Below are 27,913 nucleotides of genomic sequence, written 5' to 3' on the forward strand. Positions count from 1 at the left end.
TGAGCCGAGGACCGATCACACACCGAAGATAAGAGCGACTGGAGATTGGGGCTGTCCTAAACAGTACCAACGCACCGAGCAGGGAGACACCTTTGGAGAGCTTACGAGCGGGAGTTGGGGATACACCGGACTGCTTTTGTGCCACGGTTCCAAGACAAGTGTTCTCATCATTTCGGTAATGATTCATGTTTGTCTAAACATAGCCTAGTGTTTAGTATGATCACCATATTGGATGGGAGCTTCATCTGCATGCATCTGCATTATCAATAGACCAATAACTTTCTCTACAAACGCGTTGCATGTTCAATTTGTGATAGTCAGTTGCTTAAAATCTATTGTCTATATTTTATCATTGAAACTGGTCTTGTCATTTATTTATTTGTAGCCTACAAGACGCTCAAAACCTATACATCCAGGCATCTATTCAAAACCCACTGCGTTAAATTCTGATGCAACGTGGGTATGACTTTATATACACACTAGAAGGCAATGATGTTTGTTTTATTCCATATATTGCTATATTGTAGGATATATGAATATGCCATGGCTTTAGTAGTCTATCAAAAGGAAAAGTTAGCTATAAGACTTCCGTTGCTAAAATTAATAAACATTATATCCTGGCTGTTATTGTTGTTATAGTGATTGTTACCATTGTTTGTTACATATTAGCAGGTCATTTATTTATAGTATACGTGTGTAGCCCACTGATGTTTATTGACTGTCAGGGCTGATTTACTGAATTAACAAACTGTCAGAATCTCCAGGTAGGTATTTCAGCTCTCAGTATTTTTCATTCGTTTCTTGCCGGTTGCAAGTATAGCAATCACAGCATTCACATAGGCTACTCCCATCACGAGAAAATTCCATGCGGGGGAGTGGCGAAGACGTGGCAGTGCTCTCCACATCCTCTGATTCTGGAACTTTCACTCATACTTATGTCTTTAGTCTCCCAAAAAAATGACTGTAGCACAGTTTTGGGAATTATGTTCTTTACGTTTATGCATGTATTTGGATTCAGCAGCCCTCCAAATATATGGACGATAGTGATATACCCTTACGAAAGAATATTGCAGTTAAAAATGCTGCAAAAACTGCATCCAAAATTACACTTTTTTCTACTACAGTAATTTCGCACTGGAGTTATTCTGCAATTACTGTGTCCATAATACCACAGTCGACTGCAGTTACCGCACTTTCTGCAGTTTCAAAACGGCTATTCTTTGTAAGGGTAGACTTGATGTCACATTTCAAGTTTGTTTTGGGTGTCAGTTTGTGTGACGTTAACCCAGTCAGGGTTGCCAGGTCTTGCAAAATGTATAAGCGAATTACAACCCAAAACCCGTACAAAAGGCCTGAAAACTAGAAAAATAGTTTTTTTCCTGCAGAAAGAGAAGAGTTGCCACATTGATACAATAAACCCTTTTTCCATAACGCTATCAAGCCAATTAAGAAGGAATATCAATGTAACTTGTAAAGACATTAGAAGCAAAATGCAGGTCTTGCTAGCTATGACATGACATAATAAAGGAATTTGAATATGTCTCAAGATAAAAGATAATTCACCCTTATTAAACTTGCCAGATCATTTTCCATCAATGGATGTTGATTTAACTTGTTTGACTCCTATGATTAAGCAATATGGCACGGGGGGGTATGGTATTTTGCCAATATACCAAGCCTAAGGGCTGTTCTTTAGTATGATGCAAAGAGGAGTGCCTAGATGCAGCTGTTATATATTGGCCATATACCACAAACCCCCGGGGTGCCTTATTGCTATTATTAACTGCTTACCAACGTAATTAGAACAGTACAAATATTTTTTTGTGATACTAGTGGTATATGGTCTGATATACCACGGCTTTCAGCCAATCAGTAGTCAGGCTCGAACCCGGTTTATAATTGTAAATAAATCCCTTGTCACGGTTGTCGTAAGAACGGGACCAAGGCGCAGTGGATGTTGAGTTCCACATATTTATTGCAAAGTGAAACTTAAAGAAAAAACAGTAAGTCAATAAATGAACAACTAAACGTGACTACGTGGTGCACATGCACGAACACAAAACAATATCCCACAAATGCAGGTGGGGGAAAAGCCTACCTAAATATGATCCCCAATTAGAGGCAACGATTACCAGCTGCCACTAATTGGGAACCACAGATACCACCAACCTAGAAATCTATAAACTAGATAACCCCCTCAGTCACGACATCCCTTTTGCCCATGTGCATAACTATAGATACATCTGACAGGAGAGTTTGAGTGATGAAAGTTGGACAGAGGATCTAGAAATCTTTGAGGAAGAAACTCTTGGACAAACTTTTAAAAAACAAATGCTTGGCTATTTTCTGGCAATTTTGCCTTCATTATGTGCCAGATTTTAAAGACTACAAACAGTTATAAATGGCCATTTGCAAGATTTACTTTTCATTTCATAATTAAACATTGTCATGGTTTGCTTAGGTAAATGCAGGTAGCCTATAGCCCCGGATACACCTACATTTCATTTCAGTAGCCAAGGCAAGGTGTAGGTTAGATGTAAACTGAACGATTTAGCAGATTGCTTAGTTCAAAATAACTGACTAATTTATTCAACATGAATAGTGAGGCGATTTCAAGGTAAGAAGTGCTTGTTTCCCAATAGCCTGCTGGAATAGGCTACTGAGGATGGGGTCGTAATTTCAATTTTCTGAATGAAATATTAATAATATGTATATGAACTGAATATGCTTGTCGACAACAGCAAGTGTTTTTTTACCTGTAGCCTAATCTGACTGACTGTTAAACCTCAATCTTATGCGTTCTAACAATTGATAAGCAGTTGCGATAGAGCTTTCTCAACTTCCAATTGAATTAACAAAACATGGCCATTAATAATTGCATAGTAACACAAGGCTACAACAACAGTAAACTGAAGTTATAGGCTATTTATTAAATCTGTTAAATAGCTCCAGGTAGGCTACGCAAGTGGCACACATTGATTTGCAATGACTCCAGTGATATTGTCATCTCTACATATTTATTATGTCAAATGTTAGCCTACAGTAGCCTACAATATCATATAAATTAATAGGCTACTTTATTGCCAACAGATGTATTATTTTCCATATTTAATGTCAGTTCCATTCAGGACTTTTCCCCATAACATAACTGCTATGTCTCCTCACTCACGTGACTCAGCCAAGTTCACATGCTAGTCACACACTCCTTAAGGCCTCCACACCACTCGCTCACCAACAGCCTGCTTCACTGCCTGAAAGTCAGCAGCAGCAGGTCACAGTGAAATAGATTTAGTTTTTTAAGAGAAATTCCATGGCGGCCGCGGTGTAACTTAGAAGTAGCCCAAAAACCTGCAACCTGTGACCAATATATTTTCACCCGCAACATCATTTTCAAAGTATCTACATTTGGGTAGAAAACTACAGACATGGCAACCCTGTTCCCAGTGAGCAAAATCTGGTTGAAAAGACGTCAGTATGACTTTTTCAGAAGTCTTATTCTAGTCGCACTGGTTTTCTGACCACCGTACGACCAACTGGTCATAATTGTGACCTCTATCTGACCAGCTGTTCATAATTCTGACCACTATTATGTGGTATATTATTTATTGGTCATAGTTAAGACCTCATCATTGTAGTATCTGGGATCTACATCTGTTTATATTAGTTACTATGCTGTTACTAAGCAGTGATGTATTACGACAGTGTTACGTTACTACACCTAATAGGAAATGCACATGCGCACTAGTGTGCCCGGGAACTGTAGAGCACGAGAGGTTTTGACTAAACGAAAACTAACTGTACTCCCGTCTCCTGCCTGGTCATTTCTCCACAACACAAATATTACAGTGGCGACGAGGTGATTAAACTTCTTTAACGGACATTGCTTGAAGGGAAGAATGTTGCGTGAGTAATGAAACTCAAAATAATTACGTAATTCGTCAGTTATTTTTTATTTTCTTTCGCCAGTAAAAAAAGGCTAAGCACTGCTAGCAGGTACAGTGTTCAGGAGCTGCCAAGTAGCAAGACTATTGGAGTCCAGAATAGCGACACTGCCCTCTGGTGGTTAAATAAAAAAAACTGTCATTGAACCCATTGAAATTAGGCGATCTCAGTGGAGAAATATTATCAAGAAAGAAAAAAAAGGAAGAGGGAACGTAACACGGTGTGTACATTATTACAAATGAGTGCAGTGAACGAAGAAATTGCAGAAACTTCTGAAGTGAAGAATTAGATGCAAATTAAGGAATACAAGGAATAAGGAAACTGAACAATTAACTGTGAAAATGGCAACCATTGGTCGAGTACCAGAGTTTGAGGCTACAAAAGAGGATTTTGATTCCTATTTGGAGCGTTTTGAGCGTTGGCTGGCTGCAAATGAAATCAAAGATGAAAAGAAAGCAGACGTATTTCTCAGTGTTTTGGGTCCAACTGAGTATGGATTGCTGAAAGGTCTCATTGAACCAATAAAAGCAGTGGAGTTGAACTATGCAGAACTGACTGAAACTCTTTCAAAGCATTTCAAGCCTAAGCCAATTCTCATTGCAGAACGTTTCAGATTTTACCAACGTCACCAGAGTCAAGGGGAAACCGTGGCTGACTACATCCTTGCTTTGAAAAGGCTGGCAAGTACATGTGAGTTTGCACAATTTCTTGATGATGCTCTTCGAGACAAGTTTGTATGTGGTCTCACAGGTGAAGCATATCACAGAAGGCTTCTGTCAGAGAAGGACCTGACCTTTCGGAAAGCCTGTGATATCGCACTTGGACTCGAGCTTGCCCACAGGGATACTATTGAGCTATCGGGATATGCAGAACGTCAGAAAGGTGTTCACAAGGTCAGTGATGCACGTGGTGAAAAAGGCTCACAAAAGTCACACTTTTCTCAGTCCCGTCCTCAAGGTTACACAAGAACAAAGCAGCCCACATCTCAAAGGTCTAAGCCAAGTTGCTACAGATGTGGGGGAGATAATCATCAGCACAGTGAATGTCGATTCCAAAATGTAAAGTGCCACAATTGTGGAAAGGTTGGACATTTACAGAAAGTGTGTAAAGCCTCAAAACGCACAGCAAGAGCGCACAAAGTGTCAGACGCAGCACAAGAAGAGGAAGGTACTACTGAAACAGTATTGGAACTGTCCACAGTGTACACAGCTCAACAACAAAAAGATGGAATCTATCTCAACATGGAGTTAGCGGGAAAACCGGTAAAAATGCAGCTGGACACCGGAGCGTCTGTATCTCTGGTTCCAGAGAGACTCTACAAAGAAAAACTGAAAGAGTGCCCTCTTCAGCCAGCGTCCATCCGCCTTTCTTCATACACTGGTGACACTATTCCTGTGTTAGGGCAGATCCAGGTACCAGTCCGGTATGAGGGGAAGGAGTGGACGCTACCGCTTGTCATTGTTAAAGGAGAAAAATCAGCCTTGCTAGGCAGAAACTGGCTACAAAAGATCAAGTTGAACTGGGGAGAAATCTTCAGTCTGAGAAAGGACAAACCAGTGAGTCAGGCTACACTCACTAACATGCTGGAGAAGCACAAAGAACTTTTCAAAGATGGCTACGGCGAAATACAAGACTTCACAGCAAAAGTCAGAGTGCAAGAAGGAACCAAGCCTATCTTTCACAAACCACGTCCAGTTCCCTATGCTCTTAAGGAAGCAGTAGAGAAGGAACTGGACCGCCTACAGAAGAATAACATAATCACGAAAGTAGCGAGGAGCGACTGGGCCGCCCCGATTGTTGTAGTCCCAAAGAAAGACAAGACCGTCAGAATGTGCGGTGACTACAAGGTCACAGTAAATCGCTGCATACTACCAGAGGAATATCCACTACCAAACGCTGAAGATCTGTTTGCCACTCTAGCTGGTGGGAAGGTTTTCAGTAAGCTGGACCTGGCATTCGCTTATCAGCAACTGAAGTTGGATCCGGAGTCAGAACAGTATCTGACCATCAATACACACAAGGGGCTATTCAGATTCAATCGCTTGGCCTATGGAATCTCGACAGCTCCAGCGATATTCCAACACACAATGGATCAGATCTTGGACGGTATAGACAACGTTGTGTGCTTCATGGACGACATCCTCGTGTCAGCACCAACCATTGGAGAGCACCTTGTAGTGCTGGACAAAGGGATGTCAAGACTGGAGAAATACGGAGTGAGAATGAAACGCAGCAAGTGTGAGTTCCTCCAGGACTCAGTGGAGTATCTCGGTTACAAGATTGATGCACAAGGCCTGCACCCAACCAACAGCAAGGTGAAAGCAATCGTAAACGCACCAGCACCCACAAATATCTCAGAGCTGAGGTCATTTTTGGGGCTCCTGAACTATTACGGAAAGTTTGTGGCAAACTTGTCCACATTGTTGCATCCGCTTCACCAACTGCTGCAGGCCGATACAAAGTGGAATTGGTCCCCACAATGCGAAGAAGCATTCAAGACTTGCAAACAGCGTCTGCTAAAGAGCAAGTGGCTTGCCCACTACAACACAGAGATGAAGCTGAGACTCGCGTATGATGCATCTCCATACGGAGTAGGAGCCGTCATCTCACATGTTATATCGTCAGGTGAAGAACACCCTATTGCATTTGCATCACGGACTCTATCACCAAGTGAGAAAAATAATGCTCAAATTAAGAAGGAAGCCCTGAGCATAATATTCGGAGTGAAGAAGTTTCACAAATACCTGTACGGAAGGAAGTTCCAACTGCTGACAGATCACAAGCCTCTGTTGGCCATCCTTGGACCTAAATCAGCTATACCAACCCTTGCTGCACTTCGAATGCAACGTTGGGCTCTGATATTGTTAGCCTACGACTACGAGATTGAGTACAGACGATCCAGTGATCACGCAAATGCAGATGCACTATCAAGACTACCATGCAATAGTGACTCCGACAGTGAAGATGATAGAGCAGTCTTCCAGATCTCTCTCATTGACGAACTGCCCATATCTGCTTCAGACATAGCAGAGGAAACAAGGAAAGATCCAGTGCTTTCCAAAGTCTTGGACTTAACATTAGGAGGTTGGCCAAACTTCGTAAATGACGATAACCTTCGTCCATTCATCGACAAGAAAGACCAGTTGTCCACTGATCAAGGATGTGTTCTGTGGGGATCAAGGGTGGTGGTACCTCACAAATTCCAGAGGAGACTGCTATCTGACCTGCATGAGGGACATCCAGGGATCACTCGAATGAAAGCACTCGCTCGCAGTTATCTGTGGTGGCCTGGACTGGATCAGGACATTCAACAGCATGTAGGCCACTGCTCACCTTGTGAAGCTGTTCGCAACAAGCCTGCTGCTGCACCTCTTCATCCATGGTCCTGGGCTGCTACACCTTGGGAACGCATCCATGTGGATTACGCCGAGATTGACAAGCAACATTTCCTTGTTGTCGTCGATGTCCATTCCAAGTGGATGGAAGTGTTCCCTACTCAACTGACCACAGCTGAGAAGACCATCAATCTTCTCAGACACCTGTTCGCATCCTTTGGACTAGTCAAGGAGCTCGTATCGGACAATGGCCCTCCTTTCACGTCAAATGATTTTGAAATGTTTCTCAAGAACAATGGAGTAAGGCACATCCGGTCACCACCTTACCATCCGGCATCAAACGGAGCAGCGGAGAGAGCCGTGCAAACCTTTAAGAAGGCCTGGACTAGACTCGAGGTTCAGTCTGTGCCCACCCAACAAAGGCTTCCCCGGTTCCTGTTTACTTACCGCAACACACCACACACAGTAACGGAATGTACACCAGCTGAACTGTTTCTGAGACGCCAACCACGTACCCGCCTGACATTGTTGAAACCAGACTTGTCAAGCACTGTGGCAAAGCACAAGCTACAGCAGAAGAAAGCTCATGACAGACACTCAAAGACTGTCAGAGAATTCAAAGAGGGAGAGAGGGTGATGGTACGTGATTTCAGACACCCCAAGAGCCTGTGGAACTCAGGTGTGATCTTGCAACGCAAAGGACCTTTGACTTACCAAGTCCAAATTGGTCATCTCCAGGTCAACGTTCATGTGGATCATCTGCTACGGTCCAACGCCCCAGCAGAGACACGCCGAGAGAACAATAACGACCCCCAGGACTATTCTCCTGACTGTGGACGTACGGGAGAGACAGAGCCTGACCTTCCACCCGAACCTGGCCCACTACCGGAAGCCCAGGAGGAGCGGAGATATCCTATTCGACAGCGAAAGGCACCTCAAAAGCTTGACCTGTGAGTTGAGCTGTTTAAGGTAACAGACAGTAAAACAAACAAACACTTTAATATGTCCTAGATAAAAGGAAAGAAAAAGGACATTACCTGGGTTAGTTATTAGGACACAAACTCCATCTTCGGGGCAGAATAATCCCCTGGATTTGTGCTGGGCTCTGAAAAGTCTGCTTCAACCCAGTAGTTGAAAAATGTTAAGAATGCATTGTTCAGATATTGCATTAGTAGTTCCCTAACATATTTACCTTGTTCTCTGGGAGTTAAACACTATGGGGGAGAAGTGTAGTATCTGGGATCTACATCTGTTTATATTAGTTACTATGCTGTTACTAAGCAGTGATGTATTACGACAGTGTTACGTTACTACACCTAATAGGAAATGCACATGCGCACTAGTGTGCCCGGGAACTGTAGAGCACGAGAGGTTTTGACTAAACGAAAACTAACTGTACTCCCGTCTCCTGCCTGGTCATTTCTCCACAACACAAATATTACAATCCTAACCTGTTAATGACCACAGCTTATTACCTACTGTATCAAGTGTTGCAGAGAATAAAGTTATATATTGAAAATATTGTTAATTACATTTCTTTTGGTTTCCATAGGTACCAATTTAAGTTTCAATCTGCAACCTATTGTTATATTTAAAATAGATCAAGCAATGGCAAAAATAAATCTACATCACATTTTTTTTGCACATCTGCATACAGTAACTGTTTTATAATTCATAATGTTTTAATGACTGATTAATAAGAGTGGTGTGATGGGGTAAAATCCTCATCAAGGACCTCTGAGCAGAGAAGGCAATCTGGAGCGTAGTGGCCCTCAAGAGTGGTGTGATGGGTCAAATCTGTAGTGAGAAGAATCAGCACATTACAACTTTATCATTTTGAGATTTTAAAAGAAAACTAGAAAAGGACATTCCTGAAGAAACTTTGTGGAATCAGCTGGCTAAAAGTATTTCCATGGTGTAAGTACCGATGCTGGAGTAGAGAAGCAGGTACGGGGAGTTGAACATTTAATGAGGAACAGACATGGAACAAGACAGGAACAGCGTCAGCACACGGGTAACACAACGACATACGAACATAAATCCTGAAGCAGGGAACAGAGCTTGGGAACAGACAGAAATAGGAGATGTAATGACACAGGTGATTGAGTCCAGGTGAGTCCAATAATTGCTGACGCGCGTGACGGGGGAAGGCAGATGAGCGTAATGATGCCGGCAGGAGTACGTAATGCCGGGGAGCCTGGCGCCTTCGAGCGCCAGGGAGGGGGAGCGGGAGCAGGCGTGACACATGGTACTAGTTGAAGAAGCTTGTGCAGTTATAGCTTATAGATCTTTAAAAAAGAGCAAATTGCTCATATACATACTTTGCATCCTCCTCTACCACTGCGGTCAGGGATATTTTAGGACTTTCCTGAGGGACCGCAACATATGACACTTACTGTAAGCATAAAAATTGGCATAATGTGGGCGTGAAGGCCACGACAGAACAGTAACGCACAGTAAAAAATCTTTGACAGTCAGAATCTACAAAAAATGTCTCATTGTCTATGTCAAATGTCTCAACTGCTCACATTTATTTACCAACTGCAATGGAGCACAGACGAGTGGTAGCAAAGGCAAGTTTGCTCCCCTGTCCCTTTATATTGAAGTGGGACCTCTTGACACTAGGGGTCAGATTAAAAAAATAATAATTACGTTCCCAAGGTAAACGGACTATTTCTCAGGTCCAGATCGTAGAATATGCATATAATTTACAGAATAGGATAGATAACACTCCAAAGTTTCCAAAACTGTCAAAATATTGTCTGTGAGTATAGCAAAACTGATTCTGCAGGCGAAAACCTGAGAAAATCTAACCCGGAGGTGATTTTTTTTATTTTTAATCTGTGTTTCCTGGCCCGTCTTTCTTCCATTTAAAGGGGTATCAACCAGATTCCTTTTCCAATGGCTTCCTCAGGCTGTGACCAGGCTTTAGACATAGTTTCAGGCTTTTATTTTGAAAAATTAGCGAGATTTTTCAAAAATAGTCAGGTGTCCTCTGATTACTTCCTGCACCTTTATTGAATAGGTTACGGTCCGGTTGAAATATTATCGATTATGTTTGTTAAAAACAACCTGAGGATTGATTATAAAAAAACATTTGACATGTTTCTACGAACATTACGGATACTTTTTGGAATTTTCGTCGAATGGAACGAGGCTTTGGTTTTCTGAACATAACGCGCAACCCAAATTGCGTTTTTTTGTTATAAAAGTAATATCTATCGAACAAAAATAAAATTTGCTGTGTAACTGGGAGTCTCGTGAGTGCAAACATCCGAAGATTATCAAAGGTAAGCGATTAATTTTATTGCTTTTCTGACTTTCGTGACCATGCTAATTTGGGGCTAGCTGTTCTAGCATTGATTGATACACTCACAAAAGCTTGGATTGCTTTCGCTGCAAAGCATATTTTCAAAATCTGACACGATAGGTGGATTAACAACAAGCTAAACTGTGTTTTGGTATATTTCACTTGTGATTGCATGATTATAAATATTTTTTGTAATATTTTTGAATCTGATACGTTTGGGAATTTTCTTCTGCCTTTCAGGACCGGAACGAGGCTGTAGTTTTCTGAACATAACGCGCAACCCAAATGGCGTTTTTTTGTTATAAAAGTAATATTTATCGAACAAAAATAACATTTATTGTGTAACTGGGAGTCTCGTGAGTGCAAACATTCGACGATTATCAAAGGTAAGCGATTAATTTTATTGGGGCTAGCTGTTTTAGCATTGATTGATACACTCACAAAAGCTTGGATTGCTTTCGCTGCAAAGCATATTTTCAAAATCTGACACGATAGGTGGAATAACAAAAAGCTAAGCTGTGTTTTGGTATATTTCACTTGTTATTGCATGATTATAAATATTTTTAGTAATATTTTTAGTAAACAACTGCAATTCAGCAGTTGTTTAGGAAAATGATCCCGCTAAAGGGATCCGTAGCACAGAGAAGTTAACTCATTGGTCATCAATCTCAAACATTTTAAGAAAGAGGATATCAAAATGAGACTGTAGTTGGATAATGAAAATGTTCACCCATGTTGGAATACCTGATGGTCAAATGCCGACCTTTCAAACTCTCAAGGGAGTTTTTAGCTGTTATCGTGACATTCCACCTCAGGACAAGAAACAGGAGACATAGGTCTGTGATACATAGGTTTAATCTTAGTCACATGTAAAGTGGGATGCATACGTTGGGTATGGGGCAACAGAAGGCGAACAGCAGGGGGGGAATAATCTTGGAGATGGGGAAGGGCCAATAAAACGAGGGGAACGTTTGCAGGACTCTACCTGGAGGGGCAGATCCCGAGTGGACAGCCATACCTTCTGCCCAAGACGCTAGCGGGGAGCTGGGGTCCGGTGGTGGTCCGCCTGTCAACGATACCTGGAGGTGGTCTTGAGAAGAGCAGACAGAGCACTCTTCCAGGTACGCTGACAGCAGGGGACAAACATCTGGGAAGATGGTATGTTGACCTCTTCCTCTTGCTCCGGGAAGAGCGGGGGCTGATAACCCACGGAGCACTCGATGGGCAAGAGCCCAGCGGCCGAGCAGGGATGGGTGTTCCGGGCGTACTCCACCCACACGAGTTGCTGGCTCCAGGTGGTGGGGTTGGCCGAGACGAGGCACAGAAGAGTTGTCACCAGGTCCTGAATGGCACGCTCCGGACTGGTCGTTGGATTGGGGATGAAACCCGGAGGCTGGCCAACAACCCAATGAGTGTGCAGAACGCCTTCCAGAACCGGGACGAGAAATGAGGACAACGGTCAGAAACCATGTCCACCGGATGTCCATGGATCTGGAAGACGTGCTGCTCCATGAGCTGGGCCGTCTCCTTGGCAGAAGGTAGCTTGGGGAGGGGAATGAAATGGGCGGCTTTGGAAAACCTGTCCACCACTGTGAGGATTGTGGTGTTGCCATAAGACAGAGGGAGACCATTGACGAAGTCCAGGGATATATGTGACCAGGGACGGTGAGGGACAGGAAGAGGTTGAAGGAGGCCAGCCGGAGCTTGCCGTGGAGTCTTGTTCTGAGCACAGATGGTGCAGGCGGCGACGAACGTGTCAATGTCTGGAACGATGGTGGGCCACCAAAGGCGTTGTCGCACAAAGGCCAGGGTCCAACAAGAGCTAGGGTGGCAGGCAAGCCTGGATGAATGAGCCCATTCCAAGACAGGGGAGCGGCCAGCGTCTGGGACACCCCCCCCCCCCCTATTCCCCAGACGAGGGTAGCCACCAGGCACAAGGTAGGAAGTATGGTCTCGGGGTTCGAGGGTGTAGAAGCGGAGAAGACCTCGAAGTAACTCTTCGTGTCTACCAATGGTGGCTCCTTGGGAGGAGATGGCGTTGCGGAGCTGGTCCGAGTCTGCTGGGTCAGTCATGGTCACACTAAGTTGTTAATTTGGTGAGTAAAAATTCATGCTTCCTAACCTTTAAGCTAGTGGGGTCTTTTTTAGGACAACCATGGTCAATGATAAAGATTTACGACTGAAGACTGTCAACACAACATATAGGTGGCCAATGAATACCTGTACAGACATGGGTGCTCCACAACATTCCTTGAAAACCACAGGAATGAAGCCTCCATATCTACGTTTTAAGTGCCAAGTCAAATTTCTCTATGGCCTATTCTGTGCGGTCATAACAGATCAGTTAGTATCTATCATATCAGGTGATGAGCTTGAAAGAGATTTCAGTTAAACACGAAACAAAGCTCAGCCTCAGACAGTACACTCTTAGAAAAAAAGGTGCTATCTAGAACCTAAAAGGGTTATTCGGCTGTCCCCATAGGAGAACCCGTTGAATAACCCTTTTGGGTTCCATGTAGAACTCTTTCCACAGAGGCTTCTACATGTAACCCCAAATATTTCTAAATGGATCCAAAAAATGGGTTTTACCTGCAAGCACAAAGGTTTTTCCTATGGGGACAGCGGAAGAAACCATTGTGGAACCCTTTTTTCTTAGTGTAGTCTGAATTGAAAAATGAACATCAAACAAGATAAGTGCTAAAACATGTGTGTGTGTACCAGAAGGCTCACTTTGGTCAGACACAGGAAGGTATAATTCTATTGGCATAGGATGTTGACACATAGTCTGGTCATCCAAGGTCAGTCATGACTAGGGCTGTGGCGGTCATGAAATTTCGTCAGCGAGTCACTGGTACTTCCTGCTTTAGTTTTTGCATGTATGCGCCTAATTAGGAGGATAGAATTATGGTCCGATTTGCCAAATGAAGGGTGAGGGAGAGCTTTGTATGCATCTCTGTGTGTGGCTTAAATGTGGTCTAGAGTTTTTTTTCTCCTCTGGTTGCACATGTGACAACGTGGGAGAAATTATGTAAAACGGATTTAAGTTTGCCTGCGTTAAAGTCCCTGGCCACTGGGAGCGTTTCTAGATGAGCATTTTCTTATTTACTTATGGCCTTATACAGCTCGTTGAGTGTGGTCTTAGTGCCAGCATCGGTTTGTGGTGGTAAATAGATGGTTATGAATAATTTAGATGAGAACTCTCTTGGTAGATAGTGTGGTCTTCAGCTTATCATGAGGTATTCTACCTCAGGCGAGCAATACCTTGAGACGTCTTTAATATTAGACATCGCGCACTAGCAGTTATTGACAAATAGACACACACCCCCGCCCCTCGTCTTACCAGACGTAGCTGCTCTGTCCTGCCGATACACGGAGATGCCAACCAGCTCTATATTATCCGTGTCGTCGTTCAGCCATGTCTCGGTGAAACCTAAGATATTACTGTTTTTAATGTCCCGTTGGTAGGATAGTCTTAATCATAGATCGTCCAGTTTGTTTTCTAATGATTGCACGTTGGCCAATAATACCATGGGCAGTGGTGGTTTACCTACTCGTCGGCGAATCCTTCTTTTCTTCACGCTGATGACGGGGATTTGAGCCTTGTTTTGACAAAGCAGTATATCCTTTGCATCGGATTCATTAAAGAAAAAATCTATGTCCAGTTTGATAATAATTAAAGTCGAGGTCTCAAATTACTGTTGAGAGTTAGAATAGTAGAATACACCAGGTCAGCAGTTTTCCTCTCGCTTTCTTTCTCTTTTCTGTTTTTACAGTATCTCCCTATGGCTTATCCTTCCACGGCCTCACACTGACCTAACCGGTGTCTTCTTTGGGGTTGAGGATTGAGGGCTTGTGCTGTGATGTTATGTTGCTGTGTCAGAATCCAGACAGGGTTATGGGTAGTCTTGTCCTCAAGGAATGTCCATTCCCACTTTTATTATAATTATTTCTACCAGTGGAAGCACAGCTATAGCTAATTAAATGTATTTTCTGACCTCTGTCAGGATAGTCTAAACTCTGGGAAAAAAAGATGAGTGGACTCATTATGCTATAGGTTTCAGATGTAAACCAACAAACCACTTGAACTACAATAACATTATCAGTAACAGTTACATAATTCTTTTCTTCTTGCTTTGACTGTGATATGTGATTTGTTTATCTACCTTAGTTGAATGCACTGACTGTAAATCACTCTAGATGAGTGTCTGTGTCACGCCCTGGCCTTAGTATTCTTTGTTTTCTTTATTATTTTAGTTAGGTCAGGGTGTGACATGGGAAGTTTGTGTGTTTTGTCTAGTTTAGGGTGTGTGTATTGTTTAGGGGGTGTTGTATAGTGTATGGGGTTGTGTTCAGGAGAGAGTTCTAGGAAAGTCTATGGTTGCCTGGTTTGGTTCTCAATCAGAGACAGATGTCATTAATTGTCTCTGATTGGGAGCCATATTTAAGGCAGCCATAGGCTTTAGGTGATTGTGGGAGATTGTCTATGTTGAACGTAAGTAGCTTGTGTGTGCACTTTCGTTTGTAGCTTCACGGTTGTTTGTTGTTTTGTATAGTTTGTATAAGTGTTTCGTTTCGTGTTCATTCTTCGTCGTAAAATAAAAGAAGATGTATTCATATCACGCTGCGCCTTGGTCCATTCATTCACCTCAAGACGACCGTGACAGTCTGCTGAATGACCAAAATGTAAAGTAAAAACAAACACTTGCAAAGCATGCTGGGTATTATTTAATGACCTCCACCCCAAACAAGTACAAATGTGACCGACCTGTTCGATTCGGTCTTATGTAGCAAAATTATTATATATATATTTTTTTACATTGGATAAAGGAAAGAAATGGTATATCATACACAACAGTTGAGGAACAATGGGAAAGTAATTCTGCTTTGAACGTTCAAAGTTAAGGCAGTTATTTATCTTATAACTTGTCCTTGTGGTAAAAATTATGTGGGTAAAACAAAGCGCTAATTAAAAGTATGAATCTCAGAGCATCGTAGCACCATTAGGTGCAAAAACTTGACTTACCCAGTTGCTGCCCACTTTTTGGAAGCAAACCACTCGATTTCGTCCCTACATTATATTGGCATCGAGCATGTCACCCTCCCTAGGAGAGGGGGTGACCTCGACAATTTATTGATAAAACGAGAGGCTGCCTGGATCTTTAATTTAAAAACTCTTGCTGTCACGTTCCTGACCTGTTTTCTGTTCTTTTTGTATGTGTTTAGTTGGTCAGGGCGTGAGTTGGGGTGGGCATTCTATGTTTTGTGTTTCTATGTTTAGGTTACTTGTAATTAGCCTTATATGGTTCTCAATCAGGGACAGGTGTTTGACGTTTCCTCTGATTGAGAACCATATAAAGGTTGGCTGTTCACAATGTTTGTTTGTGGGTGATTGTCTCCTGTGTCTGTGTATGTTTGCACCACACGGGACTGTTTCGGTTTGTTCGTTCGTTTGATGTAGTCTGTTCCTGTTCGTGAGTTCTTCTTGTATTTATGTAAGTTCCATGTTCAGGTCTGTCTACGTCGTTTTGTTATTTTGTAGTTTATTATCAAGTGTTATTTTCGTGTTTCGTCGTTTGTTGAATAAACTTCATTATGTATTCACAACCCGCTGCATTTTGGTCCTCCGATCCTTCTCTCCTCTCCTCGTCCGAGGAGGAGGAAGAACTAGACAATCGTTACAGAATCACCCACCAACCAAAGACCAAGCGGCGGGGGAGAGCGCAACAGCGAAACCAGGACTCGTGGACATGGGAGGAAATATTGGAAGGAAAAGGACCCTGGGCTCAGACAGGGGAATATCGCCGCTCTGTTGAAGAGAGGGAGGCAGCTAAAGCCCAGGAGCGGTGGTATGAGGAGGCAGCAAGGAGACGTGGCTGGAAACCCGAAAAGCCTGTGAGTAAACCCCAAAAATTTCTTGGGGGGGGGGGGGGCTTAAAGGGAGAGTGGCAAAGTCAGGTAGGAGACCTGCGCCCACTCCCTGTACTTACCGTGGAGAGCGAGAGTACGGGCAGACACCGTGTTACGCAGTAGAGCGCACCTCCCCGCTCCAGCCCAGTACCACCAGTGCCTACACCACGCACCAGGCTTCCAGTGCGTCTCCAGAGCCCTGTTCCTCCTCCACGCACTAGCCCTATGGTGCGTGTCTCCAGCCCAGTACCACCAGTCCCGGCACCACGCACCAAGCCTCCTGTGCGTCTCCAGTGCCCTGTACGCACTGTTCCTTCTCCCCGTACTCGCCCTGATGTGCGTGCCCTCAGCCCGGTACCACCAGTGCCGGTACCACGCACCAGGCCTATAGTACGCCTTGAGAGTCCAGTGTGCCCTGTTGTTGTTCCCAGCACTAGCCTGAAGGTGCGTGTCTTTAGCCCGGTACCTCCAGTTCCGGCACCACGCACCAGGCCTACAGTGCGTCTCAGCCGGCCAGAGTCTGCCGTCTGCCCAGCGGCGCCTGAACTGCCCGTCTGCCCAACGGCGCTTGAACTGTCCATCTGCCCAACGCCGTCTGAACTGTCCGTCTGCCAAGCGCCGCATGAACTGCCCGTCTGTATTGAGCCTTCAAAGCCGCCCGTCGGTACTGAGCCTTCAAAGCCGCCCGTCTGCCATGAGCCTGCAAAGCCGCCCGTCTGCCATGAGCCTACAGAGCCGTCCGCCAGACAGGAGCCGCTAGAGCCTTCCGCCAGACAGGAGCCGCTAGAGCCTTCCGCCAGACAGGAGCCGCTAGAGCCTTCCGCCAGACAGGAGCAGCCAGAGCCTTCCGCCAGACAGGATCAGCCAGAGCCTTCCGCCAGACAGGATCAGCCAGAGCCGTCAGCGAGCCATGACCAGCCAGAGCCGTCAGCGAGCCATGACCAGCCAGAGCCGTCAGCGAGCCATGACCAGCCAGAGCCGTCAGCGAGCCATGACCAGCCAGAGCCGTCAGCGAGCCATGACCAGCCAGAGCCGTCAGCGAGCCATGACCAGCCAGAGCCGTCATCCAGCCATGACCAGCCAGAGCCGTCATCCAGCCATGACCAGCCAGAGCCGTCATCCAGCCATGACCAGCCAGAGCCGTCATCCAGCCATGACCAGCCAGAGCCGTCATCCAGCCATGACCAGCCAGAGCCGTCATCCAGCCATGACCAGCCAGAGCCGTCATCCAGCCATGACCAGCCAGAGCCGTCATTCAGCCAGGATCCGCCAGAGCCAGCCAGCCAGGATCCGCCAGAGCCAGCCAGCCAGGATCCGCCAGAGCCAGCCAGCCAGGATCCGCCAGAGCCAGCCAGCCAGGATTCACCATCCAGTCCGGTGCTGCCGTCCCTCAGTCCGGAGCTGCTGCCCCGCAGTCCGGTGTTGCCCCTCATTCTGGTATTGCCCCTTAGTCCGGTGCTGCCCCTTAATCCAGTGGGGTTAATTTGGAGGGTGGCCATTTGGAGGAGGCTACAAAAGCGGGGTTTGACTAAGGTGGGATGGGGACCACGCCCAGAGCCTGAGCCGCCACCGTGGACAGATGCCCACCCAGACCCTCCCCTAGACTTTTGGTGGTGCGTCCGGAGTTCGCACCTTGAGGGGGGGGGTTATGTCACGTTCCTGACCTGTTTTCTGTTATTTTTGTATGTGTTTAGTTGGTCAGGGCGTGAGTTGGGGTGGGCATTCTATGTTTTGTGTTTCTATGTTTAGGTCACTTGTAATTAGCCTTATATGGTTCTCAATCAGGGACAGGTGTTTGACGTTTCCTCTGATTGAGAACCATATAAAGGCTGTTCACAATGTTTGTTTGTGGGTGATTGTCTCCTGTGTCTGTGTATGTTTGCACCACACGGGACTGTTTCGGTTTGTTCGTTCGTTTGATGTAGTCTGTTCCTGTTCGTGAGTTCTTCGTGTATTTATGTAAGTTCCATGTTCAGGTCTGTCTACGTCGTTTTGTTATTTTGTAGTTTATTATCAAGTGTTATTTTCGTGTTTCGTCGTTTGTTGAATAAACTTCATTATGTATTCACAACCCGCTGCATTTTGGTCCTCCGATCCTTCTCTCCTCTCCTCGTCCGAGGAGGAGGAAGAACTAGACAATCGTTACACTTGCTCCCTTCGGTCTCAACGTAGACTTTGATCTGAAGCCATTCTTGTGATTATTGTGATTTTGCTGTTGTAAATGTCTGTAGGCCTATGTAGCCAAATTGTATCTATGATCGTATGCTATCCATTCATGTTTTTAGTATGTTATTTTTATATTTGAGAATGTACCAATGATATCAGGCCACACCCAGCCATGATTACAGACACCTGTGTGTATCCTTTGACACTATATACTGTAAACTCGTCACCCCGCAGTGTTTGTCATTATACCCTGATGAAGACAGCTTGTCTGTCGAAACGTTGGTTATTAGGTTATTCAATTATTGCCTCTGAGCTCCTAGAATGTGCGGCTCTCCTTTTAATTTTTTTAACCTTGGCTTGTTAAAGGTACGCTTTTACTTGCAATGAAAATGACTTTCTGACTAAATAGAAACGTATAATATCTGAAAATGTAGCTACCTAGACTCTCTTACCCGTATACATGGATGAACGCTTCTCCCTCTGTCACGGATGCCATGGTTGCCCTTAATTTGAAGATGTAATCCGGAGACAGGTGTTATATACAACAGCCTTCTGTGTGTCCTCTTTTCTACTTTCTCCACATATTTGCAATCAAACGCCTGGATTTTCTCCACCTCCTTAGCTATCATACTCTGCTTCCATTCCAACCCATCCATTATCTCAGCCAATCATGACTAGCTGGAAGGTTCCTGCCTTTTTCCGTGGCTAAACCAACTAGGCTCATAATTTAACAGTTCTATTAATATTTACAGATGGCATACACATTTGTTATTAAGGCACATGAAAGTTCACATGTTCCAGAAAGCATTTCTGCCAAAAACGCATTTTGAAAAAATATATATATTTACGTTCAAATGCCTCTCCTGTGAAGTAGTGACGCGCGACATATGCCTAGTGTCCTGAAACGAGTCACAAATGTGTTCGGTCCGGACGAGACCAAATCTAGACTAATGTAGACTTCTAGGCTGTGTTTCACAAGTTTGAACAGCACAGTACAGTACTGCACAGTTTAGTACAGTAGAGCACAGTAGAGTACAGTTGAGTACAGTATGGTACGGTACAGGACAGTAGAGTTTTATTTAGTAGAGTACAGTACAATACGGTACAGTACAGTACAGTAGTTTAATTCAGTAGAGCAGAGTACATTAGAGTAAAGTAGGGTACAATACAGTTCATTATTCTGTTCTATACTCTCCTCTGCTCTACTGTACTGAACTATACTTTACTGTATTCTATTGTGCTCTACTGTATCATACTGTACTATACTTTACTTTCTGTGCTGTTCTCTACTCTACTGTGCTCTACTGTACTGTGCTGTACTGTGCTGTCCGAACTTAGACGTCTATGTTTGTGACTAATCAAGGCCAGCCCACACCGGACCTAATCTGAACCAATTATAGACGTCTATGTTTGGGCCAAATATAGGCTGGTCCAGACTGGACGTCTGTGGACGTTGAAATCAAGGCCTGTGCGGACCGCACAAAAAAAAGAGCTTGAAAAAAGACTTCCAAAAGACGTCGACATTGGTCCGTGCTTAGTGCATTCTGTCATAAGGGAACTACCCTGTAAATCATGACTTTTTCTAGTACATTAGCTGATAGATTATTCGAGTTCAAAAACAGCATACTGTCCTTCTTTCACTAACCCTCATTTTCACCTCCTCTTTCTTCCTCTCTCTGCCTCCCCTCCCCTCCCCTCTCTATCTCTCTTTCTCTCTCCTTCACCTCTCTCTGTCGCTGTCTCTCTCTCTCCCAGTATGTCCAGGATGGAGCGACGGTGTTGGTGGTGTTTACCGGTATTGAGCTGCCTGCTCCAGATTTTCTCAGCCCACAGTGACTTTTACACATCCATCGGTGAGGCTCCTCCCTCTCCTATGAAATAGAAACCGGTTTGGTCTGTCCTCACTGCCCTAATGAAATAAATTCTCTGGCTGTCTGAAATGTCAAGCACATACTGTGATTGTTATCTACCCGGAAGTTGAATTATATAGTACACAATGTATTCCTTATCTCTATGTGTATTATTTGTTTAGATAAACTTAAAACAAAGTTTGATAATGTGTGTGTGTATTTCCTCCCTTAGGTCACATGACAGATCTGTTGTACACAGAGAAAGACTTGGTCACTTCACTGAAGGATTATATCACGGCAGAGGAGAACAAGCTGAAGCAGGTCAAACTGTGAGTGTCCAGAAACACGCGCACGCTCGCTCGCACACACACACACACACACACACACACACACACACACACACACACACACACACACACACACACACACACACACACACACACACACACACACACACACACACACAAACAGAGTTGCTGAATTGCATCTCTTCTCCCAACCCTCTCCTAGGTGGGCAGAGAAGCTGGATGTGTTGTCAGCCACAGCCGTGCAGGATCCCGAGGGCTTCCTGGGACACCCGGTCAACGCCTTCAAACTGATGAAGAGGCTGAACACAGAATGGGGAGACCTGGAGAGCCTGGTGCTGAAGGACACCACAGACGGTTAGACATTATTACACAATGAGGGTCACATTAGAAGGGATGAAAAGGATGTTGTAAGTAGTCACAAAGCAGCAACGACAGATAAGTGTTAATCTTAGAGATTTGCTGGAATGTTTGTTTGTCTTTTGTATACTCACAGTGAGCATCCTCATCAATGAGGATCTCTATCTTTCTATCAGGCTTCATCTCTAACCTGACCCTCCAGAGGAAACACTTCCCTACAGACGAGGACCAGACAGGCGCAGCCAAGGCCCTTCTCAGACTGCAGGACACTTACAGGCTGGATACCAACATCATCTCTACAGGAGACCTGCCAGGTAAGGGGTTAGGGAGTGCTATAGAGAGAACTTGAGGTCTTTTATAATTTGTAAGTTTGTAACCACTAACTCATCCACAGGAGTGACGCACAAGAGCCCTATGACGGTGGAGGACTGCTTTGAGCTGGGGAATATTGCCTACACCGAGGTGGACTACTACCACACTGAGCTGTGGATGGAGCAGGCCCTGAAGCAACTGGACGAAGGAGAGGAGTCCACCGTGGACAAGGTTACCGTGCTGGACTACCTCAGCTATGCCATCTACCAGCAAGGGGAGCTAGGCAGGGCCCTGGAGCTCACCAAGAGGCTGCTCATACTGGGTGAGTTACCCTAACATGGCTCAGAATTAAAGGAGTTAAACTAGGCACACTGAGGGTGGCGTCAAACTTAGGACACACAAAGAAAGTTAAAGGAGTGAAAATGAGAGCACACTGAAGGACCTGAACTGTTAACAAGTGCTGAGGGAATATGATGCCCTCCAGGTGAATCATTGAACAACAGATACTGTCCTGTATGCCCAGCATAAACTGGGATAGAGGATTACTCATAAAATGTCCCAGGTGGCAGTAGGATCTGAAGTTAGTCATCCAGATAGTCAGTAGCGCTGAGTAATGAGATTAAGTTTTCCTTGTCTTGTTACTGTATGAGCATCAGTATTTCATCTCACTGTCCCCTCTCTCTCTCTCCTCACTCCAGACCCGGAACACCAGCGTGCCAACGGCAACCTGAAGTACTTTGAGTTTCAACTGATAAAGCAGAGGAAGGCCCAGGCCGAGGAGGCCCAGAAGACCCAGAATGAGGGCAAGGGGCGAACGAAGAGACAGACGAGTGATGCCTCCAAGAAGAAGATGCGCTTCAGGGAGCCTGTCCCAGAGAGGAAGATGTATGAGATGCTGTGTCGAGGGGAGGGCATCAAGCTGGTGAGGAGGAGTTACTCACACACACAGTGAAAGGTTGAGCTCATATAAATGGGTTTAGAGTGTGTGTTAATGTGGTTGTGCATATGTGTGTTAGTTGAACACAAGTTGTAGTCATCAAAGAGTAACGTCCAGTTTCTAGCTCCGTCTCTTCTTGTGTCTTTATCTCTGTGTCAATCTATCTGTCTTCTTACCTCCACCCTCCCCCATCTCTGCCTTGTAGACCCCCCGCAGACAGAGCCGGCTTTTCTGCCGTTACTATGACAACCACAGTCACCCCAGGTACCTGTTGAGCCCGGTGAAGCAGGAGGACGAGTGGGACCGGCCCTACATCGTCCGTTACCATGACATCATCTCTCACAGCGAGATCGAGAAGGTCAAAGAGCTGGCCAAGCCCAGGGTAAGTTCCACTCTCTGTCGGGTATGTGTGTGTGTGTGTTACATTGAGTTAATAACGGTTCAGAAGGGTGTCATGGCCACACAGAAGTGTGTGATGGAAGGGGTTCATGGTCCTACAGAAGTGTAATTTTTGTGTCTTTGCTCTGGGGTAATCAAGATACTCATACTAGTAACTGTCTGACCAGCTGCAGCTGTGTATCTGCAGCTTCGAGGCCATTGGAAGGCAGAACGAATGGGCAATGTTAATGCTAAACCTAAACACTCTTGACACAGTATGCATTGATCGAGTCAATGAGAATTGACTTATATCAAAGAGCCATGAAAGTGTAGGTAGGTTGAGCCCTTTAAGCCCACCCAGAGCAGAGGCTGGGGCGTGGAGTTGGGCGATGAAGGTGGTGTCAGGATATCCTGTAAACCCCCTCTCCCTGGCTTACAGCTCCGCCGGGCCACCATCTCCAACCCCATCACTGGTGTGCTCGAGACTGCCCCCTACAGGATCAGCAAGAGGTAAAGCACAGCCAGGTGCAGGCAGCAGGAGAGGATGGGGTCGAGGGGAGGGGTGGAGCAGGAGGGGGGCACACATAACCCCTCTCCCCATTCTCACCCCACCTCAATCCCCTCCTCTTACGCCTGCCACTGGCCTATGCCTCTGAGTCCTGTCCGCATTCCTCCCTCCGTCCTAGGCTTGAAGACTCCTCTGCAGAAGCACAGAATCTTACTTTGATTAGACCCTCCTCCACTCTCTCTCTCTCTGACAAATTTGTTAGTCTAACCATAAGTCAGATTCTAGAAGATTCCAAGGGCGTTCTAGAGGTTCAGAGTATAAACTAATGAAAAAGGAGAGAAGAGTGTAGGGCCTGAAAGTGGTGAAAATGTGCTTCTGCTCAGGAGTTACAGCTGCTCTAGGATTTTAACCCAGTGGAGGGGGGAGGATAAAACGTATGGGTGTAACGATGTAGTTGTTTATATTGTTTACATAGTTGCTTTTGGCCAACTAAGGGTGTGTCAGGAGCAGTCCTTTCACAAATCCCCTGTTCCTTTTATCACTAATGTAATCACTAGTTTAGTATTCTCCTAATCTACAGCATAAACCATTAAGTGATACTAACCTTGGGTGAAAGGACTGGCCCTGAAACAACCCCTGGCATAATGTCGGAATAACATTGACCAGATCTGCTTATCTTTCTCCTCTTTCTGTTTCTTTCACTTCCCGTTTCCCTCTACTTCCTATATTGTTGTGTTGTGTATGTTACACCTCTCTCTCGCTCTGTCTATTGTTTCCTTCCTTGTTTTTTCTTGTGCCCGGGGAACTAGCTAAGGCGCGCCACAGTACATGACCCTCTAACTGGGAAACTCACCACGGCCCTGTACAGAGTCTCCAAGAGGTAAGCGGTCAAAGGGCATAATACATTAGGGGCTCCAGAGACCCCCCATCCCCTCTATTCTCTATCCATCAAATACCACCCTGACCTGCCCTGCATCCCCAGGATGTCCTATCCATGTTTTGGCAGGTCTTTGAGTCAATAGGGCCATCTCACCAACCTTTTTCTGCAGTGAATCTACAGTGCGCTGCTCTCTTACAATCAGGTGAATGAGCTCATTCTGGCATCTTGTCTCTTCTCCATCTGAGGCCACAGTGTTTCTGTGCAGACAGGGCCAATAACACCTCAAGTTCCATATCATCTCACACGCATGCACTCTCTCTCTCTCTCTCTCTCTCTCTCTCTTTGTCTCTCTCTCTCTTTGTCGCTCTCTCTCTTTGTCTCTCTCTCTCTTTGTCTCTCTCTCTCTTTGTCTCTCTCTCTCTTTGTCTCTCTCTCTCTCTCGATCCTGTTGAACAGTGAGTGCCCCCTTGTGGAGATCTAATACACCCACACAACCCAAATCTATGGTCAGACTACTGATTGTACGTGAACATGCCAGTGTGGCCGATGTGAAATGGCTAGCTAGTTAGCGGTGGTGCGCGCTAATAGTGTTTCAATCGGTGACGTCACTTGCTCTGAGACCTAAAAGTAGTTGTTCCCCTTGCTCTGCAGAGGCCACGGCTTTTGTGGCGCGCGATGGGTAACGATGCTTCGTGAGTGACTGTGGTTGATGTGTGCAGAGGGTCCCTGGTTCGAGCCCAGGTTGGGGCGAGGAGAGGGACGGAAGCTATACTGTTACACCAGTCTTAAGTCAAAGTTACTTAAAAAATGTTCCTCTTTTTAATAATAGAACCAACCATTCCACCACCCCACATCACTTTCTTTTTTCTGTCCCTGCCTATTACTGCAAATGAGTGCTTATTTGTGTGTGTGTTTGCTAGAGTGTGTGGTCAACCAAGCCTATGTGACCTCCAGAATTCTCCCAAGCCACATTTCTTTTTTTCCCTTTTTTCTTTAACCTTTATTTAACTAGGCAAGTCAGTTAAGAACAAATTCGTATTTACAATGACGGCCTACCAAAAGGCAAAAGACCTGATGTGGGGACGGGGGCTAGGATTCAAAATAAAAAATACTATAAAAATATAGGACAAAACACACATCACGACAAGAGAGACAACACAACACTACATAAACACTACATAAAGAGAGATCTAAGACAACAACATAGCAAGGCAGCAACACATGACATCATGGTAGCAACACAACATGACAACAACATGGTAGCTACACAACATGGCAGCAGCACAACATGGTAGCAGCACAAAACATGGTACACACATTATAGGGTACAGACAGCAGCACAAAGGGCAAGAAGGTAGAGACAACAATACATCACACGAAGCAGCCACAACTGTCAGTAAGAGTGTCCATGATTGAGTCTTTTAATGAAAGGACGGCCCATATTATGACTGAAAGCTTTGACCTATAGAAGGCATACGTTCTTGAAAAGTAGATAAAGAAACACATGACTTTATTTAGTTACTCCTAAACTTCAGACACTCCCACCACTGTATGCTGAGCTGATTGGAGACTGTCGGGCCGCTTTCTCAAGTCCTTCCTCGTCCTCTCTCAACGCTCCTCCCACCGCTCATCTATCGAATGCAAGTAACGCATTAACCTACTGTAGTTTATATATTTCATCTTCAGCAGGAGCTTGCAGCATGGTTTGTCTAGTTTCTCTCTCTTCTATACTGTTCATCAGTAATAACTACTGTCCTATAGTGACTCTACTGCCCCCCTGTGACAATTTATATACCCTGTATTTGACCTGTTCTCCATTAACCCCTGTGTCCTTCCCCTGTCCCAGTGCATGGCTGACAGCATATGAACACCCATTGATTGACCAGGTCAACCAGCGGATTGAGGACCTCACAGGACTGGAGATGGACACTGCAGAAGAGTTGCAGGTAATGTGTGTTTGTTTGTGTCATTGTTTGGGATTGTTGACGGTTACATTTCCAATGTTAATGATCTTACTATTCAAATTTGTGTTGCTTTTCAGGTTGCAAACTACGGTGTGGGAGGGCAGTATGAGCCACACTTTGACTTTGGACGGGTTAGTATTGCCCTGCAGCCCTGATTTATAACTGGCCACATTATTGTTGTAAGACGTTTTTGGATTACACATAGTACGTGCCATTTTTGCTCATATTGATCATGTCATGATAACTTAGTCTCTCTCTCTCTACAGAAAGATGAGCCTGATGCCTTTAAAGAGCTGGGAACTGGAAACCGCATAGCAACCTGGCTCTTCTATGTGAGTATCTCTATATGCATGGGACTGCTTCCTTCTTTACCCCCACCCCCCTAAAATAAATACATTAGGGAAGATTCCAATAAGATAATAGTGGATGACTAGTTCTTGTTTTCTCGATTCTAGATGAGTGATGTGGCAGCAGGAGGTGCTACAGTTTTCCCAGATGTGGGTGCTGTAGTATGGCCGAAAAAGGTGACTAAATGCTTATGAGTGTGTGTATTTGCGGCCAATGTGTATGAGCGTAGTTACATCATTCTCTGTAACCTCTCTGCTGTGTCTGATGTATTACAGGGGACTGCAGTGTTCTGGTACAACCTGTTTCTCAGTGGAGAGGGAGATTACAGTACTAGACACGCAGCCTGCCCAGTACTGGTGGGCAACAAGTGGGGTGAGTTTGTGTATTGAAACCACCTAAATTAATCTCTGTAAGTACTGTAGAAGTTTTACCAGACCAGGCTATGGCAGCTAACATCTTTCTCTATCCTCCTTGTCACCCTCAGTATCAAACAAATGGATCCATGAACGAGGGCAGGAGTTCAGACGACCCTGTGGCCTGAATGAGACTGCATGATGAAGGGTGAAGGCTTTCCTTCCACACCCCTCCTCCTCTTTCCCACTGTTCCTCTTGAACCCCGGGACCTGAGAACACTTCTGCAAACACTTCAGTCTATGAAAAGGGGGCCATGGGCATCCCTCCTCCTCCTCTTCCTCCCTCCCTCCCTCCTTCATTCGCTCCTTACCCCCACTCTGTTCCCCTCTGAGCCCAGGATGTTTTGGGGCTTTCAGTTTGGACAGTATTAGTGGTGTTCTGACTGACATGGTGATCTCAAGACTGTTGGATATGTCTCAAATGAACACGTTGTGTGTTCATTCTTATGACTTTGTTTGCACTCTTTATGGACTCTGTGTGTACACAGCTCAAATGGTTATTTCAGAGTGCAGGTTCTGGAGATGACGGCAAGTCTAGCTATGTTCTAGTGTAATTCATATTTAGTCTCTGCTCCTCTCTACATGAATGAGTCCATAGTAAGCCATGGACTTTTTTGTTAATTCAGGTCAATGTTCACTCAACGTCTTATTTCAAGTCACTCCAGTTTATACTAACATAACTCTTTCACAAAGACACCACACACACAGACATACACTCCAACACTCCCACGTACTGCACAGACAATCTTATCTGATGTTTATCTGTTTATAGCTTGGGGTGTAATTTGTTTACTGTTTTTCTTTATGCAATACTATCTGGGGGCCTCAAGGAAGAAAGATTATATTTATATCTGACAAAATTCCCCCATGTTGTGTTTGTATGTCCTTTCAAATGTGCAGGAATCTTTTTGGAAGTGTGAAATGTATGTTTTCTACAGAAATCAAGTATATTGCTGCCCACCTGAGTGATGTTTTTATTTTTTATTCTCATTTGTTGA

At 44.9% G+C, this 27,913-nt stretch overlaps 1 protein-coding gene across 3 annotated transcripts; it reads left to right on the plus strand.

The window, feature by feature from the left end:
• Positions 1-27,880, plus strand: LOC120046582 (prolyl 4-hydroxylase subunit alpha-1-like). Of its 3 annotated transcripts, XM_038991947.1 has the most exons (16): positions 1-175; positions 20,416-20,513; positions 20,743-20,839; positions 21,021-21,172; positions 21,352-21,489; positions 21,570-21,809; positions 22,186-22,409; positions 22,630-22,806; positions 23,242-23,312; positions 24,125-24,190; positions 26,037-26,136; positions 26,232-26,285; positions 26,421-26,486; positions 26,610-26,678; positions 26,778-26,874; positions 26,987-27,880. In XM_038991947.1, exons 2-16 carry the CDS (start codon positions 20,417-20,419, stop codon positions 27,055-27,057), a joined length of 1,719 nt encoding a protein of 572 aa, XP_038847875.1. In that variant the 5' UTR covers positions 1-175; position 20,416; the 3' UTR covers positions 27,058-27,880. The 3 variants fall into 3 exon arrangements, with proteins under 3 accessions (XP_038847875.1, XP_038847873.1, XP_038847874.1); XM_038991945.1 differs by lacking the exon at positions 23,242-23,312 and having other exon boundaries at positions 3-175; positions 24,120-24,190; XM_038991946.1 differs by lacking the exons at positions 23,242-23,312; positions 26,610-26,678 and having other exon boundaries at positions 3-175; positions 24,120-24,190.
• The last annotated feature ends 33 nt before the right edge of the window (positions 27,881-27,913 follow it).

This window comes from Salvelinus namaycush, chromosome 4 (genome assembly GCF_016432855.1).
Source record: "Salvelinus namaycush isolate Seneca chromosome 4, SaNama_1.0, whole genome shotgun sequence".
NCBI lineage: Eukaryota > Metazoa > Chordata > Actinopteri > Salmoniformes > Salmonidae > Salvelinus > Salvelinus namaycush.

Coding starts and splice junctions, on each gene's coding strand:
- LOC120046582 (XM_038991947.1), top strand. CDS start 20,417: ATGTCCAGGATGGAGCGACGGTGTTGGTGGTGTTTACCGGTATTGAGC. Junction 22,807..23,241: donor AAGAGCTGGCCAAGCCCAGG/GTAAGTTCCACT, acceptor CCTGGCTTACAG/CTCCGCCGGGCCACCATCTC. Junction 23,313..24,124: donor CCCTACAGGATCAGCAAGAG/GTAAAGCACAGC, acceptor GAACTAGCTAAG/GCGCGCCACAGTACATGACC.